Here is a 19,655-nt window from a genome sequence, read left to right as displayed (position 1 = left end):
CGGGGAATGTGCAGGAGTCTGTCTCTGCCTCCCCTCCTCTCACTAAATTAAAAATAAATAAATAAATAAAAATATTAATGAAGAAATAAGGAAGAAAACAACAATAAAAATAATCCTGCTTCTAAGAATTAAGTAATAGAAATAGAGCAAAAGAAAGAAAATAAAAATCCTCCTGGACAGGATCAACAGTGTGGTGACTGCCTGAAGGAGGGAGAGGTGGAGGAAGGTATGAAGTCATAACTGGTGATGGACGGAGTTAGACCCGTGGGGGAGTGAACCCACAGTACACTCTGCAGCACTGGGTAGCAGAACTGGGCATCTGAAATCTGTGTAATGATCTTAACTAGTGTTACCCTAATAAATTCAATTAAAAGAAAATTAAGTCATAGGAGTAAATACCAAAGATTCCAATGATCATAATCTAAAAACCAAAGTATAATTTATTTTATTAAAACTAGAAGAGACAATAAAGAAAGGATATTAATTTTCAGAATAGCCCTGTCTGTACAGGAAGGTGTAACCACCTTGGTTCCAACGAGAGTCTGCAGGGAGGATGTGTATGGGCTGAAGGAAGAGGAGGCAGGGCAGCTCCTGGGACATCTCAGGTCACATCAGGTTGTGCAGAGAGAGCACAGCTGTGGGGTCAGAGCAGGTATGCCAGTGAACCTCGCCAGACCTAGGTTCCTTCACCTGTGCATGGGCATGCTGGCCTCTGACTGGGCAGTCTGTTCTGGATGGCTACAGATCATTTCAGAAAGGGCCAACCATGGGCCTGGCATATTATAGCTACTCAGTCCAAGAAACAATGATTATTTATTCTCTTATTATCATACAAACTGCTCAGAAAATCATAACTGAGGTTCAGAAATGTACTGGCCCTGGCTGGTTTGCTCAGTGGTAGAGTGTCACCCCAGTGTGTGAATGTCCCAGGTTTTATTACTGGTCAGGGCACACAGGAGAAGTGACCATATACTTCTCCAACCCTTCCCCTCCTGTCTCTCTCTCTCTCTCTCTCTCTCTCCCCTCCACTTCCGCAGCCATGGTTTGATTGGCTCTACTGTCTTGAGTGAATTGGCCCAGGCCTGAGGATGGCTCCTGGCCTGGCCTAAGGTGCTAAAAATAGGTCAGTTGCTGAGCAACAGAGCAATGCCCCAGATGGGCAGAGCATCACCCCATAGAGGGCTTGCCAGGTGGATCGTGGTCAGGAGTCTGTCTCTCTGCCTCCCCTCCTTTACTTAATTAAAAAAAAAATAAAAAAGAAAGAAATGTTGTACAAGAACCAAGAAAATTTCAGAAAAAGAGGGGGCATCAGAATAGTGTCAATGATAAATAAGAGGCTTTCTTACATTGAGAAGATAACATCTATGTTAGATGCCATCGTGAGAGCTTTGCTTACATGTCATTAGTTCTCCTGACCATCCTTTGAAGTGGATATTAGTATAACTTAGATCTGATTGATGAGGAGAGTGAGACTCAGAAAAGTTACACAAGTTGCCCAAGGTTACAGAGCAAGTAAAGGCCAGGATTTAAATTTAGGACCACCAAACTCCCAGCTGTGGTTGGTTGCATTTTTATAGCCTTGATATCTCTGCTCTTTCCTTTCCTGGTTAGAGATATTATTTGTAATTATTCTAATCAACAATGCTTTCTCATCTCAATGGTGTTTTGATGGAACAAAAGATCTTCTAAAACTCTGATAATTTTACAGAATGAATATACAATATTAATATACAAAACATACATTTCTCACAGGTTCCATAAAATTATTGTCAAAATATGGGTTACTATTAGAACATAGATTCAATTAAAGTGATAATCACAGTGTATTGGCATACGTTAAAGGGTTGTGATGCTTAGAAATTTTAAGCATATTACAAAAAGCACGGAATAGGCTCTGGCCGGTTGGCTCAGTGGTTGAGCGTTGGCCTGGCGTGCAGAGGTCCTGGGTTTGATTCCCGGCCAGGGCACACAGGAGAAGCGCCCATCTGCTTCTCTACCCCTCCCCCTCTCCTTCCTCTCTCTCTCTTCCCCTCCCGCAGTGAGGCTCCACTGGAGCAAAAGATGGCCCGGGCGCTGGGGATGGCTCTGTGGCCTCTGCCCCAGGCACTAGAGTGGTTCTGGTCGCAACAGAGCGCCGCCCCGGAGGGGCAGAGCATCGCCCCCTGGTGGCATGCCGGGTGGATCCCGGTCGGGCGCATGCGGGAGTCTGTCTGACTGTCTCTCCCCGTTTCCAGCTTCAGAAAAATACAAAAAAAAAAAAAAAAAGCACGGAATAGCGGGAATAAAGACTGAATAGCGTATCTAGTCAACATGTTTTGTTAAGCATATCCTGATATCATAGTTTTCCCCTTTTTTAGCACTTTAGTTTACAGGGAGCTTTCACTTATTTTACTCTTCATGATAATACCATGAGATATGTGGGCCACATATTGAAATCCAATTATGGAAATGAAGACAGTCTCAGAGTCCACAGGATGGCCAGAGGTCACACAGTAGTAAATCAAATGGCCTAGAGGCCAGCCCAAGGCTCCTTTTGGCCCATGCTATGTGTTCTTTTAAATTGTGACACCCCCTTCCAAAAGATCACGTCCTATAAACTACTTATATCAGAGTTAAGACTCCACTCATTCTAAGTAAAACTTCAGCCATTTGGAGAGAACTCAGAAAGATCACAACAGAGCGACCTGCCGAGACCCCTGGGTTTCTGCGGCCATGGCCCGGGACCCGCCCTCCCCCACAACGACCCAATAACCGGCCAATGGGAAGCCACACGGGCCCAGCTACTTCCTCCTTGTCCTTGCTACAAAGACGGACCTAAAATGAAAATCCAATATAAATCTGTCCTTTTAAAAAAAAGGTGAAGGGATTAAGCAGAGGAAAAAACAACTTATAGACACAAACAACAGTGTGGGGACTGCGGGAGGGAGAAGGGGGTGGGGGGAGGGGATGGGTGGTGATGGAGGGAGACTTCACTTGGGGCGGTGAACACACGATGCCATGTGCAGACGATGTGCTGTAGAACTGTGCACCTGAAATCTGTATAATTTTATTAACCAGTGTCACCCAATAAATTCCATAAAAGCTTAAAAATCCCTTTATAGTCCCATTATTTCTTTAAAAAGAAAACAAAGCATGAGTGAAGGGCTGTGCCCAGCACAGCACAGGGTTGGAAATATGGAGGTTAAACCGCAGAGGGCAGTGCTTCCCTGAGGGAGCTGGCGGCCCAGCAGAACAAGCACTCATACCACGTCCGGTGCATAAGTCCGAGGGAAGCCAGGGAGCAGCAAGGCCAGAGAAGGCTCTCCCAGGAAGAAGACACCTGGTTACACTTCGGAGGGTGACTGAACTAGTGAGAGAGGGGGAGTTTGGGCACATGAGCAAGTGTGCACATGTGCATGTATTGGGGGTGGGAGCCGGGGTAGAGGAGAGAAGATGAGAGAAAACTGCACTTAGGAAGCATCAAATGCAACCTGTTATATTCTCAGTACTGAGCATGTGTTTTCAGGACGATAGCAAGCAGGTGGCTTGAAGGGGAGACTGGCCCAGGAAGTGTCTAGAATGATGAATCTTTCAGCACAGAGGAGGCAGTCTGAATTTACCCCAAGGGCGATGGTAAAACCAATGGATTATTCAGTAGAATGAAAGATCCCTGCAGCCTCAGTGTGGAGCACTGGCTGGAGAGCTAAAAAGGCAGAGATATGCACTAAAGCAGCAGTGGGGAGATGGAAAGTCTCGGAGAAAAGGTGGGTGTGGTTAGTGACCCCAAGAGGTGAGGAGCGAGATAGGTCTTCAAAGGAGTCAACAGAGGTATGTGTGCCCTGGCCGGGAATCAAACCCGGGACTACTGCACGCCAGGCTGACGCTCTACCACTGAGCCAACTGGCCAGGGCCAGTATTCAAGATCTTAGTCTTCTTCCTGGTGGAATCTGAGTTTGTAGCAATGGCTTACTTGAAGAAACCTTTCTGAATTTCTCTTCTCATTTAACAAAGCAACACATTGATTCAAGGATAAAGGTTGCATATTCTTTTATGCATATGCCCGGGTCAATGTATTTAATTTTTATTTAGGGATGAAAATATAAGTTTGAAACCCTTCATGCTCCTGATATTCTGACTAATTAAAAGACAGTTTTGGACCTTCAGTTTCTTATCTATGAAAGTTTCTGTAATAATTACTTCAACTAAGAAAAAGAAGAGGTTCAATTCAATAAGCATTTATTGCACTCTTAATTAGGTTTGAGGTACTGAATGATAGAAACTAAATTATGAAAATTATTTGCATTTCCTATTACATTTACATACATTTTACATAATGATTAACTTAGGACAATGTTCACTTTCAGCATTAAATGCATAAATCTAATTAATACTCCTGAGTGCTGGCCAACCTATTTACTACGTGTGTGTTTTTAATTGTATTTACTAGGATGACCACTGTTTACCTCTCCTAGGCTTTTCTAGAGGGTGTGCCTCTCCTTGTTGGACCTACACCTGTCTTCCAGCTCCCAGCTGGCTACTTTTTACTTTTCCTTTGGTTTCAGCTTAAATAGCACATCCTGACTCCCTTGTTAATATTTCACTCTTATGTCATATGCTGTTAGAGTACCCTGGACTTGTCCGTGCAGCATTGGTCACCATCCTAGCACAGTGACTGAACAGAAAAGTATGTAAGAGATGTTTGGTGAAGGAATAAAGAATGAACGAATAATAGCCGAAAGCCAACCCCCAAATTTCCTATAACGCTTTTCAATACCATAAAGGGAAGAATTTTAACGAGATGCTCATAACTGCAGAGCCCTTAGTACTTCTCACTGAGCAGAAAAGACACTGCTGCTGGCCTGGAAAACACTTCCGGGGGAAAGCAGGGAAGGGAGAGAGGTGGCCTGGAAAACACTTCCGGGGGAAGGGAGAGAGGTGGCCTGGAAAACACTTCCGGGGGGGGGGGGGGAAGCAGGGAAGGGAGAGAGGTGGCCTGGAAAACACTTCTGGGGGAAAGCAGGGAAGGGAGAGAGGTGGCCTGGAAAACACTTCCGGGGGGGGGGGACAGCAGGGAAGGGAGAGAGGTGGCCTGGAAAACACTTCCGGGGGGGGGAAAGCAGGGAAGGGAGAGAGGTGGCCTGGAAAACACTTCTGGGGAAAAGCAGGGAAGGGAGAGGGGTGGCCTGGAAAACACTTCCGGGGGAAAGCAGGGAAGGGAGAGGAGTGGCCTGGAAAACACTTCCAGGGGGAAAGCAGGGAAGGGAGAGAGGTGGCCTGGAAAACACTTCCGGGGGAAAGCAGGGAAGGGAGAGAGGTGGCCTGGAAAACACTTCCGGGGAAAAGCAGGGAAGGGAGAGGGGTGGCCTGGAAAACACTTCCGGGGGAAAGCAGGGAAGGGAGAGGGGTGGCCTGGAAAACACTTCCGGGGGAAAGCAGGGAAGGGAGAGAGGTGGCCTGGAAAACACTTCCAGGGGGAAAGCAGGGAAGGGAGAGAGGTGGCCTGGAAAACACTTCTGGGGAAAAGCAGGGAAGGGAGAGAGGTGGCCTGGAAAACACTTCCGGGGGGAAAGCAGGGAAGGGAGAGAGGTGGCCTGGAAAACACTTCTGGGGAAAAGCAGGGAAGGGAGAGAGGTGGGGCACAGAGAGCAACTCAAAAGGGACACAGTGCTGTGGAAAAACGCTCACACCCCTTCCTAATCCTCTACTATTTACAGGTTGAAGAATTGAGTGCTAATTTAATTAAGCAGCTGAAAAGTAAATACAATGAACCATTACAAGGATAATATAATAATATATTTATATATTTTATAATATAAAATATATAGCATATACTTAAAATAATTTTTGATGAAACAGGAAGCAAATCAGCATTTTTTTGTGTTCTCATCATAAATAATTACATTGTATATATTTGTAAATGCTAGCTGAGAAATTGTTCTGCTGAAGAGAATTATGCACACAGGGTTATAACATGATGTCCCTCCCCGGAAATAGAATGAAGCGGCAGTGGTCGGACCCTCTCTGGCATGTTCCCTGGTCTCAAGGTTGTGCCTCTAAGCACCACAGTAGGTTAACTTTCACTATCTGCCCCATACCTGACTTTTCAGTCTCTTAGAACTTGTAATCTTTTCTCCTGTATATATGTGATTTTAACACCTTAACAAAGTGAAAGTGACGCATCTTCTATACAGGCAAGTCAATTAGTCTTTGTCAACTTTCCAAGGTCCTCTCTCCCAAAGGCTATCAGCCTTAGCTCATCACATCTCTAGAACTGTATCCCTTAAACTCCCTGGGATCAATAACTGTGCTTGGGAAGAGCCAGCAGCTCCTGAGAGAAAATGGCACAGTGGCTTTCAGATTCATAAGGCAATAAATATGTTGTTCGATTCAAGGCAAATACAGCCCTTTGGTGCTCTGGGTTTAAAACTGAGACTACTCTGAAATTATTCCACTGTTAACATTTATAGAGAGATGGGGGTAAACAGCATGTAACTCTCTGCTGTTCACAGAAAATGAAGTCAACTTGCACATCCACCTCCCTCACCCTGACGGATGGTTTGTGGGCTGCTGGTCAGTATGACCTGTATGACACGGGAATGCAGAGCACTGCCTGCTTGACCTCTAGGGAGGCGGTTGTGTATAACGTATGGCCTCTACTATAAATGACACTCAAGGGCGTTCATGTAATCTATAGTTCCAGTCTCAGACATTGATCTTTTCCTCGACAAACATGCGTTCCTTGGGGCATGGTGGGAATGAGAAATAGTATGATGAAAAATTTGGTTCTTCCATAGCCCCAGCCAAGAATTAGCCTCAACCATCCACTGAGTGTGCTGACCGCATTCCTTTAGGAGCTAAGAGAGGCCTTTGCACATGGCTTTCAACACATGAAGACCCTGCCACATCCATTCAACAGGCACTGCACACAAAAGCAAACACAGGTGATCACCACTGCAACAGTGACTAGCAGCCTATCAGGGCAAAGCGGTGAGGGTAATGCAGTAGAGAGAAACCAAAAGAGGGATCCAGATGGTTCTTCTGAGCAAAATGGACTATTAATTGCCACATATTTACTGCTTATAAAAATTTGGATTTAAAAATATTCATGCAATTTGTGACTTCCAATACATTATCACTGATAACCTAGATTTTCAATTTCTAGTTTTCTAATATGCACTTTAACAGTACTTTAAATGGTTAATATCACCAATCACTTTAATAAATATATTCTCTTTTTTTTCTTCTTCTATAAGGGACTAAATAGTTTTGATTTCTCTAAATCCTGTTTCTAATAACATTTACAAGACCCCTTCCCTTCATGCCCGACGAGCTAGCTGTATCTGAACTGGGTCCAATGGAAAGAAAGGTCCGTTGGGAGGTCTCGGTATAACCTGTAGACTGAGCCTGCTCTACCCCCTCCTGTGGCCGCCCCTCTGATCCAGCCTGCGCTGCTGTTGAGCAGCCCTTCCTTCCATTTATTTGGTCCTTACCTAAACCCTTGGAACGGCTTACTCACAGCCATAACCAACTCCTCTGTCTCCCCAGTGCGCAGACCCTAGTAAGTATCTAGCAAAGCTAATCCTAGCAGCTCCATGACATAAAATGGTATTATCCCTGCTTTGGAAAGATGAGGAACCCAAGGCTCAGAGGAGTTAGGGAACCTGTAACAGTCACACAGCCAGTGGTTGAGAGAGCTGGAATTTGAAACGAGGTTAACTCCAAAGAGGAGGTTCCTTCCTTATATCATGTGGCTCATTTTATAGTTAGGTCCACAAAATAATGTTACCCAGAGTAATCGTTTAAACATTAGGATAGTTTCCTCCTTAGAATATGCCAAAGAAGAAAAGAGTAATGTGCCTATCTAAAAGGCTGTATGTGCCTGACCTGTGGTGGCGCAGTGGATAAAGCATCGACCTGGAAATGCTGAGGTCGCTGGTTTGAAACCCTTGGCTTGCCTGGTCAAGGCACATATGGGAGTTGATGCTTCCTGCTCCTCCCCCCTTCTCTCTCTCTGTCTCTCCCTCTCCTCTCTAAAATGAATAAATAAAAAAAATAATAAAAGGCTGTATGTGACACCTGACACTTTCTTATTTTAGGCCATAATGATCTTCATTATTAATTATTGATAGTCAGTAGCTCCTAATTAATTTAGAGCAGAGCACTGTTTACATCTGGAAATTATACATCATTTCTAATAGGCTAATTTAAAATGAAGCTACTTTTATATATATAAGGTCTACTGGAAAGTTCTGTCTGTATCACAACAAGTTTCGACACGTAAGCACATGTTTATTTGGCATATGTGTGCCTCTCTATTTTTATCACTTAATGTATACATATTGACATAGCAAATTAACTAAAACAAAGTTATTCACGTTAGTCTTATGTGTGAAGCGATAGTGTACCCATGGCTACTGATAAAGTTCATTTACGCCACTGTATTGTATACAAATTTCAATAAGGAAGAAATGCTACAGAAGCATGTAGAAATTTATTGAAAGTGTTTGGTGAAGGTACAGTTTCTGATAGGACATGCAGAAGATGGTTCGAAAAAATTGAAACCGGTAATTTCGACCTTTCTGATAAGCCACGTTCTGGGCGACCATATTTGATCGATGACGATGTTGTTAAGACCATGTTGGAGCAAGATCCTTTTCTGACAACATCGGAGATCACAGAAAGGCTTAATTCAGCTCAGCAAACCATTTCAGACCATATTCGGAAGATAGGATTGGTGTGGAAATATATTATTTAATAAAGGTTATTGATGGTAAGAAAAATTTGTATTTTGTTTTATTTCAAAAACGGACAGAATTTTCCGGTATATATTACAGAATCTTTGCATCTGAAGGCAAACTTTGCACTGTGAGGTTTTACCCTATAGATTACTTCTTTCTCAAAAAAATATTATTATAGCAAGAAAATAAATGGATGCATTTTTTGTGTATCAATAATAATAAATATTTTCAAATCATTATTTAACTGCTCCTCTGAGGCAGGATCAAACTCTTGGACAAAACTATTCTGATTACAAAAGATAATTAGTAGAACCCAGAGATTTAATTTTCACATAATCATAAAGTGGCACTCAAATCCCAAATACCCTTCTCTGAAGAAAGTGGAAGAAGATGCAGATTCTTTAGGATGAACAGAAAATAAGACTTCACTGAGATGAGCAAGTAACAGGTCTCATCAAATCTTCACTGATGATTCATATTGTGAAGTTTACTTGTACATAAGATTCGTTTCCTCTTGTATTATGTTTAAGTTTTTTTCAGTAGAACTGATAATAACCATAATTAACTAATGATTCAGGGGTTAACAGGGAAACTCCTAATCTTTTAATACAGTTGTTTTCCAGAACTGGAGGTCTGGAGAAAGTTCATTACCTATTTATAATATCAGTTCCTAAACACTTGGAAATACATAAAGGTAGCCAGATGCAATCAAAATGGAAAATGCAGTAAATATATGAGAATTTACAGAAATTCTAAAATTTATTCTTCGTGATATCAGATTTGAAAAAAATGAGACAGATGAAGGAAAAGTTAGAGGACCTGCGGTGGTCTGATGAACAGACACAACACGACCTCCTCACCCCTGCGCCCCAATGATAGGGTCGGGAGTGCCACAGAACACACACACTTACAGAGTACTCAGTATGTGTGGGTACGATGTGAAATGCTTTGGAATTAATTAGCTTATCTAATCTTCCCAAGAACCCTACACAGTTGATGGGCTCAAAGGCTTCACGCAGGAAGCAGAGAAGAATGGATGCCACGAAGATGGTGTCAGTGGAGGGAATGTGCTTGTCCATGGACTTCCAGGTGGTAGACGGTCAAAAAGATCACTGCTGCTTTTTTTTTTTTTTTTTTTTTTGTATTTTTCTGAAGCTGGAAATGGGCCATCTTTGCTCCAATGGAGCCTTGGCTGCGGGAGGGGAAGAGAGAGAGACAGAGAGGAAGGAGTGGGGGGTGGAGAAGCAAATGGGTGCTTCTCCTATGTGCCCTGGCCGGGAATCGAACCCGGGTCCCCCGCACGCCAGGCCGACGCTCTACCGCTGAGCCAACCAGCCAGGGCAGATCACTGCTGCTTTTAAAGATATTGGCCTTTACTTCATAACATCAAACTTCCAAACCATATTCAACCATATGCCAACAATTATAATTCCCAATATAGGAAACTTATTAACCCAAAATGTATGATTATCTCTGACTTTCACTAATAATGACCTCTTTCCTTGCTTTTATTGTCAAAGATTTGCTTCATTGTCCCATCTGAGGTGACACATTTCACATACACCCTGACTCCCATTCTCACGCTGAGTCCCATTAAGAAAAACGGCTGTGTGATAACCAGCTTGGGACACGAGTGCAGGGTGATGGCCCACAAAGAGAATATAGCTCATTTCCCATTTAGCCCCAGGATCAACTCAAACATTTTTAGGAAGTATAACAAATTCCCTTAAAAGAAATACAGTTGCTTTACTGCATATTTATCCTCAATGGAATGCAAACTTGTCCTTCACCTTCTTCTAAGAATACAGCACGGGTTTTTCAAGGGACAAAGAGCTTGATAATGAGAAAAAATAGCATCCTTACACTTCTGATTTTCTAATTTGTTACAAAAGAATATGTAATGAGTAATTTGAATAAATCAGATATTAGACACTAACAATGAGGCTTTAATATGTGTTCACACTTTCCTAGTTAACTACCTCAGGCAAAGCAGCATAAGGAAAAATGATAGAGAGGAGTAAATGAAAATAGAAGACATTTGCAAAGTCTACCATGATTGTGGATTGAAGGCTAAAAAAATTTAATAAAAATCTGGACATATTATATAAAAATAATTCTAGATTTATATATAAAATTGCAATTATATGAGACATCTTTTTTTTTTTTTTTTTTTTTTTTAATATTTTTCTGAAGCTGGAAACGGGGAGAGACAGTCAGACAGACTCCCGCATGCGCCCGACCGGGATCCACCCGGCACTCCCACCAGGGGCCACGCTCTGCCCACCGGGGGGCGATGCTCTGTCGTGACCAGAGCCACTCTAGCGCCTAGGGCAGAGGCCAAGGAGCCATCCCCAGCGCCCGGGCCATCTTTGCTCCAATGGAGCCTTGGCTGCAGGAGGGGAAGAGAGAGACAGAGAGGAAGGAGGAGGGGGTGGAGAAGCAAATGGGCGCTTCTCCTATGTGCCCTGGCCAGGAATCGAACCCGGGTCCCCCACACGCCAGGCCGACGCTCTACCGCTGAGCCAACCGGCCAGGGCCGAGACATCTTTTTTTTAAAATCAGAAGTATTTCGGGGTGAATAAAACATTTATGCTCGCCATGATAGGAAATATTTCCTATCTCATTTGAAATTTTACTTAGGCCCTGGCTGGTGGCTTAGTAGATAGTGTTGGCCCAGTGTATGGACGTTCTGGGTTCGATCCCTGGTCAGGGCACACATGAGAAGCGACAATCTGCTTCTCTCCTCCTCGCTGTTGTTCCCCTTCTCTCTCTCTCCCCCACCCACAGCCAGTGGATCCACTGATTTGAGCACCAGCCCCACATGGGGGTTGCCAGGTGGATCCCGATCAGGATGCATGCAGGAATCTGTCTATCTCCCCTCCTCTCACTTAAAAAAATCTTATTTAACTAGAACACAATCTTAAAAATGTAAGGCAAAACATTGCTTCCACTCCTTCAGCTCTCATCTCTCCCCTACTCATAGTGTAGGGAGGTTCCTATATGCTGTTCAGCTTCTCCACTATAGCAACTACTCATAATATAGTGAGGTTCCTCTATGCTGTTCAGCTTCTCCACTATAGCAACTACTCATAATGTAATAAGGTTCCTATATGCTGTTCAGCTTCTCCACTATAGCAACTACTCATAATGTAATAGGGTTCCTATATGCTGTTCAGCTTCTTCACTATAGCAACTACTCATAATATAGGGAGGTTCCTATATGCTGTTCAGCTTCTCCATTAGAGCAACTACTCATAATGTAGGGAGGTTCCTATATGCTGTTCAGCTTCTCCACTAGAGCAACTACTCATAATGTAGGGAGGTTCCTATATGCTGTTCAGCTTCTCCACTATAGCAACTACTCATAATGTAATAAGGTTCCTATATGCTGTTCAGCTTCTCCACTATAGCAACTACTCATAATGTAATAAGGTTCCTATATGCTGTTCAGATTCTCCACTAGAGCAACTATTCACAAACTACTTTTTAAATATAACCATTGAGGAAGCACTCGGTTGTGAGGACAACCATGGCATAATAAATTATCAATAACAATGAAAGCATAACATTAAAATAATTGGGGCTACCCTTATTAGAAGAGCAACAAAGCAGCTGCCATAACAAAGCTGTGTTCACACGTTCAGACATTGGTTATCATGTTTGGGTTGCTGATGTGATGACCTGCCATCGTCATGGGCAGACAACTGCTGATGTTTTCCCCATTTAATAATATCTCCTGAAAGAATGAATAAAAAAATAAGAACTAAATCTTTTACTATTTCACTGAAATAAATATCAGTGTTCAATTTACCAAGATATTCAAGCACTGAGTTTTAATTAGGAAGACATTTAGCTCCAAAGAGTTTATGAACAAAATTGAAGCAACAATGTCATTTGAAAACACCATCACGTTAGGCTAAAAAATGTGATTAAGTCTCCAACATATATACTGTTAAAAGGTATAATACATTATTAATGAGGGATATTGCAAACAGTAGAGTTAGTATATATATCAAGAATAAAGTCAGCCTGACCAGGCAGTGGTGCAGTGGATGAAGCACTGGATTGGGACACAGAGGACCCAGGTTCAAAACCCTGAGGTCGCCAGCTTGAGTGTCAGATCATCTAGTTTGAGCAAGGCTCACCAGCTTGAGCCCAAGGTCGCTGGCTTGAGCAAGGGGTCACTCAGTCTGCTGTAGTCCTCCGGTCAAGGCACATATGAGAAAGCAATCAATGAACAACTAAGGTGCCACAACGAAGAATTGATGCTTCTCATCTCTGTCCCTTCCTGTCTGTCCCTATCTGTCTTTCTCTCTGTCACACATACACACGCATACACACAAAAGAATAAGTCAGAGAGAGAATTTTTGTTGTGTAAAGTGTGTGCAAAACTCATTCTTAATTTAGAGCTGTTGCTTTTTTACTGGCAAATTACAAGGGATTTCACTGCTGGGCTGTGTCTTGCATGCAATGAACAGCAAAGAGAAGAGAGAGAAGTGAGGTCATTCTAAATGGATAAAATAAAATTAAGCTTTCCCCTGTCTTATTAAAGAAAAAAATCGAATCTATGAACAGACATTAAAATTCTGTCCTCGGTGCTAGTTTACCAGCTAGAATGATGGAATTTGTGTTCTTCCTGGCCACCTTAGGATTAAGTTAATTTTATGTGACAGAGCTGATGTGTTGATCAATAAAAAGACAACAACCGTTTACATTGAGAGTTTAGTGCAATTTCAAGAATCTGCATTAACCAAGCTGAGTGCTTGTAGTGGAATCAATATACAAGCACCTTACTTAGTGAAGTGCATAAATGAAATACGACTGAATTTTCAACACTGATGAATATGGATTAAAGAAAAATCAAATCAATCGAAAAAATGGGTTTTGGAAAACACACGACAGTATTTTTGAACACATAATACTGTGAAAAATCCAAGAAAGCCAACAGATGTTCACTTCCATTTCCCCTCTTTCTTCTAGTATTTATCTTATCACTTGGGAAAAGCTTTCTTGTATTGCAGTTTGATTACATGTGCATTTTGCAAATTTCCAGATGTGCTCAAATGTTTTAATCTACATTATGGCTTTATATTTTAGGTCCCTATGATTCCCTGATCAGAGTTCTTATTTCTCTAAAACTAAATGAAATTGAAAATTTTCATATACCCCATTTAGTCTAAAAGTATTATAAACGCTTTCCCCCAAAATTAATCCTTTAGATATATTGGTCTTCCATCTACTCAAAAGATAATCATTCCAATTACCTTGTATTATAATAATGAGTTCCTTGTAGAGAATACAGGTTGTGGCAAAAGTTGGTTCTAGTTGTGAGTATGCAAAACACAGACTTACTAAAGCTATTGTAATAGTCATAATTCTGCATGTCTTTTTCCATATGAACAACTGTAAACCATACTTTTGCCCCACCCTGTATTTACTTTTCTGCCAAAAACCTTTGGATAGGTGAGAATTTCCTCTAACAAATTTGTGCAGTAAAAGTTACCCATTTAAGAAAGCATCCTTCCAGTTAAAGTGGTGTGTGTAGTGGACCTCCCTGTAAAGCTTACTAAGTAGTGTTCCACAAGAAATGAAATTGATTCTAGCATTACAGATTTAGATAATGAACATAGACAGTAAATTTATTAATTTCAAGATGCTGACATTGTGGTTGAAGGTATATAATTGAGGCAGAATACAAAGTGACCCTGTCAAAGTCAAGGATGTTTAGCTGCTAACAAGATGACATTTAATGAATGCAAAGCTGTAACGAACTTGGAACATAGGGCATTATGACAATCATGAAAGAAGATGTGACAACCTATATGGAAATCTTAGCGGAAGCAGAGAGTTGGGCCTGATGAAACGACTAACCTGTGGTAAAAGCTATATATATATATTTTGGACACTCTGACAAACATCTGAATCTATATTTTTATAGACATGAGAATAAGAAATCTAAGGATATCTATAATTAATGAACAAGTAAGCCTTCCACAACTCCACAATTAGGTTTAAATAAAACAACAATAAAAGCATGCTTTAGCAACACATATGAGAAAATGTGAAGTTTATATGGGACCACAAAAGACCCCAAACAGTCACAGTGATCTTGAGAAAGAAGAACAAAGTTTGAGGAATCAGGCTACCTAATACCAAAGTATATTTCAAGGCCCCAGTGATCAAAACAGCATGATACTGACATAGAAACTTATATATAGATAAATGGAATAGGACAGAGAGCTCAGAAATAAACCCATAATTTTATAGTCAATTAATATTTGAAAAAATAGGCAAAAATATACAATGGGGTAAAAGATGGTCTAATGTACAAAGAAATGAAACTAGACCACCTTCTAACACCATATGTAAGAATAAACGCAACATGAATTAGTGACTTAAATATTAAACCTGAAACCATAAAAATCCTAGAAGAATACTGGCAGTAAAATCTTGGATATTTCTCATAGCAATATTTTTTCTGATATATTTCCTTGGTCAATGAAACAAACTCAAAAGCATTTGCACAGCAAAGGAAACCATTAACAAGATGAAAAAGACAACACACTGAATAGGAGAACATGGTCACCAAAGATACCTCTGATAAGGGGTTAATATTCAAATTTATAAAAAACTCATGCAACTCAACACCAAAAATACAAGCAATCCAATTTAAAAATGTGCAAAGGATCCAAATAGACGCTTCTCCAAAGAGGGCATACAGATGGCCAATGTATGAAAAGATGTTCAACATCACTGATCATCAGAGAATTGCAAATTAAAACTACAATGAGTGATCACCTCCCACCTGTCAGAATGGCTATCAATAAATCAACAAACAAGTGTTGGAGACGATGTGGAGAACAGGAAACCCTCATGTACTGTTGGGAACACAGATTGGTGCAGCCACTGTGGAAAACAGTATGGAAGTAGCTAAAAAAATTAAAAATGGAACTGCCTTATGACCTAGTGATTTTACTTCTGGTAGGTTAACCAAAGAAATCCAAAACTCTACTTTGAAAGAATACATGCACCTTGTGTTCATTGCAGTGTTATTTACAATAGCCAAGATTTGGAAGCAGCCCAAACGTCTATCAGTAGACAAGTGGATAAAAGGGCTGTGGTACATTTACGCAATGGAATATTACTTGGCCATTAAAAAGAAGGAAATCTTACCCTTTGTGACAATATGGATGGACCTAGAGATCGTTAGTGAAATAAGCCAGGCTGAGAAAAACAAGACATGATTTCACTCATATGTGGAATCTACTGAACAAAATGAACTAACAAGCAAAATAGAGACAGTCTCATGGAAAGCAAGCTGACAGCTGTTGGGGGGAATGGTAAGGGGTGAAGGAGGACAGAGCAAAGGAGAAAAAACTCATGGACATGGACAACAGCGTGGTGGCTGTCAGGGGAAGGAAGGAAACGGGGAGAGGGTAAGAGGGGGATAAATGGTTTCGGAAGGAGACCTGACTTGGGGTGGTAAATACACAGTATACAGTGTAGAGATGTGTTGTAGAATTGTGTATCTGAAACCTGTATAATTTTGTTAACCAGTGTTACCCCAATAAATTCAATAAAAAGAGAAAACAGAAACAAAAACAAAAAAATAAAAGTTTCACATAATTTTATAGACTTTTCAAATAAAAATTTCTGTGATTCCACCCTAATTTGACTTCATTTATCAACTAATGTTATTCTGTTTTTATTGTTTACTCTGTGGACTAAACTTTGTATATATCAATATCTTATGAAAGATAAAGAAGTCCAACTGATCACTAACTGATACAATGGTGAAAACATGATCAAAAACAGCCAGGTTTCAAAGTTTAATGAACTAAAATTCTACAAAAGGAACCTGGAAACAAACCCCACAACAGCCTTAATTGTGAATGTAAATGCTTCCTTAGAGTATGCTGTTGAAAATAATAGATTATTTTGAAGGAAATCACTTCTGATAGCCCAGAATACCCAAATCCCTCTGAAAAACAAGTAGAAATTTCATTTATCTAGATTAATGAGTTTATGACAAATTCATAGTCAAGGGTTATTCAGGCCTTCCTTTTCTCAGGCCTAGCAAGAATAAATTTATTTTATTCATTCACTGTACAAGTAACACTTTGTAAAGTTCTTAGCTATGTAAATCATCAGGGAATGAGAAGAGACCTACATGGTGGCAATACACTTAAATCTGTTCAAATAAAGACTTCACAATGCTCTTGCCAATCGTTTATTTCAGCGATTTTCAACCTTTGTCACCACATGGCTCACATAAACTAATCGCTAAAATTCTGTGGCACACCAAAAAATGTTATACTTTATGCCCATTTGACCAAAAAAAAAAAAAAAACCCACAGAAACAGATATAATTTTGATTCATTCACATCAGACAGCTACTGTTGTATTGGTCATTGTCTTTTTTTTTTTAATTTGAGAGTCTAAGGAAAAAAGAGGTCAGTGTCTTGATTAAATAGTCCGGTACTGCATGTTTTAAAAATTCTTATGGCACGCCAGTTGAAAGTCGCTGGTATATTTCTTTTAAAAAAAATTATACAATTAGTCAATTAATGAAGAGTTAACCAAACTTAAACTCAAGGTCAAGAAACAAACAAAAGGTCCACTTAAAGAATAGAGTGCAGGACAACAATGTCTGGTGCCCTTGGGTAACTAAATTGCGGCAAGCAATCACCTTTTAGAAGTAAAGCCACCTCTCAACAGACTGGGGCTTTTTGTTCCTTATCTTTATACAATACTTGATCACCCCATATCAAAGCACTTTCCTTTTCCTCGGTCATGTCTTTCAATTAGAACTAATAAAGATATAGGTTTACATGCTGACTGAGGTTTGTAGTAAATCCCCAGGAAACACATTGGAGAAGTTATTCAATTTGATTTTAGTTTTCCACGCCCGAGCCAGCCCGCCCCTTCTCTGCTCAGTACCTGACGGGTGCACCTCGGCTGTGTGCGGGTTTCAGCAGGACCGTCACTGTGTTGTCAGTTTGATTCAAAGGGGTCTCAAGTTCATAAGCTGGCATGGAGGGTGCTGGGGGAAGAATGCGTAAAGATGGTAGACTCATTATTTCTGATTTATCTTTTCAGTTTTCTGTCTACTTTCATGTTATAAAGAACATTAAAAACACAGTGCAGTTAGATTCAATGGCAGCTATCAACTGACCATGTGCAGCATACCAGGGACAACAGCTAACACTAGTATATGTTGACTTCTTTGATCTCAGAGATCAAAGCTAGGACAGAGCAGGAGCAGGCCTTGTGAAGTGTGAGTAATAGTCTCTTTCTCAAATTTCTGTTGTATTCTTCCTAAATGGCTATAGCGAGCTTGTGAAAATCCATTATCTGAACACTTATAATTTGTGTTCTTTTCTTCAAAAATATACTTGTAAATGCATATGTAAGAGATAATCACTAGGATGGTAAAACTGAACTTTATAGTTCTTCCATCTAAGTCAAGGGCTTTTGTCTACCCAAGATCTATCAGAGGACTTGAAGAGGAGCCCGAGAGGCTTGTGGAAATGAATGACCTCTGCTGGGCTCCCAGGAAGAGATGGGAGGGAAAAGGTGTGGGAGTTGAAGTAAGAGAGCCACAGGCTTGACTTTTTGTTGTGCTTTGTTTTAACCAGCATAAGAGCTTCCGTACATTATCTCTAGAGCTTCAGTCGACTCATCTTTCAAAATAGGAGAAATTACCCTCTATGGTTTTTATAGGAATCCAGAGAGATAGAGAGAGCCAGGTAAATATAATTCTACAAATGTTAGCTCTCTTCCCAGTGTGAATCCTATTTCCAAGGCCATTTTCTGGCATTCTTTGTTTTCTACATTTTAACTCTTATTATGAGAAGGTAACAACAGGGCTCTTGGATAATTCTGTCATCATTGTGGACAAGAGACATCATTCTGGAAAGGCTGGGATATGACAGGGCATAGGGTCCTTTTATAATCCCCAGGTTTAGGTACCAATAAGATTACGAGAGATCCTTTTTTACAAATATAGTTTTTTAAATCTCTTAGGTATAAAAGATTTTATGTAAAAGACATGCTATATCTCAGTTCCATTTATCGAGTTTTGTCAGCATTAAAAATTAACTCCAATTCCATTTAAAATGAACCCAAATTCATAATAATAGATATACATTTTATATAGGGAATAGTTCTCTATCTGAAATCCATGAAAGCAGAGAATAGGGGCCCACACATTGTAATTTTTTTGAACTATAAAAATTATAGTTTTTATAGTTATTCCTTTATAGTTATTCTTGATGAGCTTGTGTAGGCTAATTAAAGTGTAAACTGTCTTCGCTTTTAAATAGAATTGCATGAACCTGGTGTATAGGCTTACAGTGCTCAGATTATCAAACAGAATTTTTATTTAATAAAAATGGTAGAACTCAATTATTTTTTTCTAAAAGAACACATCACTTAAGATAATAATCTTTTAAAATATGGTATCCATAGGGGAAAATTACCAAAAAGGGGGGGATGGGCTTGAAGGGTACACATAGGTATACATTTCTTCTTTAATCTCCATGATAAATCTATGCACCAGATAATACCATCTTTCTTTACATTTGGGGATAAATTTTCTTGATCAAAATCAGACAGGAAGTACATGGAAAAATTATATTTAGGAGCCCCATTTTGGGATTGCAAGTTCAGTGGTCTTTGTACTCACTCATCTGTACAACTTGTGTCATCTCCTAACCTCCCAAGGCCTTTTTCCTCTTCGCCAACTGTCCACATTATTCATATAACCTACTGCTTTATGTCAAGTATATATTAAATTTCAAGTCACGTTTATACTCATAAATAAAATCTTACACAATGAATTTTTTCCTTTAAGTTATAATTGTTTAAAAATAAAATTCCCAAACTTCCTCAAAACCTGTAGAACAATTACAGTACTCTAATTGTATTTCCTTTCCT

General features: G+C 40.3%; 1 protein-coding gene across 4 annotated transcripts in view; it reads right to left on the bottom strand.

Moving 5' to 3' along the window:
• Positions 1-19,655, bottom strand: part of PTPRM (protein tyrosine phosphatase receptor type M) — an 893,280-nt gene that overhangs the window by 316,613 nt on the left and 557,012 nt on the right. For all 4 annotated transcript variants that reach the window (XM_066353181.1, XM_066353183.1, XM_066353180.1 and 1 more), the window contains exon 11: positions 17,658-17,760. In XM_066353181.1, the coding sequence (XP_066209278.1) occupies positions 17,658-17,760 (103 nt within the window). The remainder of the gene's footprint in view (positions 1-17,657; positions 17,761-19,655) is intronic.

This window comes from Saccopteryx leptura, chromosome 11, assembly GCF_036850995.1.
Source record: "Saccopteryx leptura isolate mSacLep1 chromosome 11, mSacLep1_pri_phased_curated, whole genome shotgun sequence".
NCBI classification, from domain to species: Eukaryota; Metazoa; Chordata; class Mammalia; order Chiroptera; family Emballonuridae; genus Saccopteryx; species Saccopteryx leptura.
This window is presented reverse-complemented; position numbering and strand designations above follow the sequence as displayed.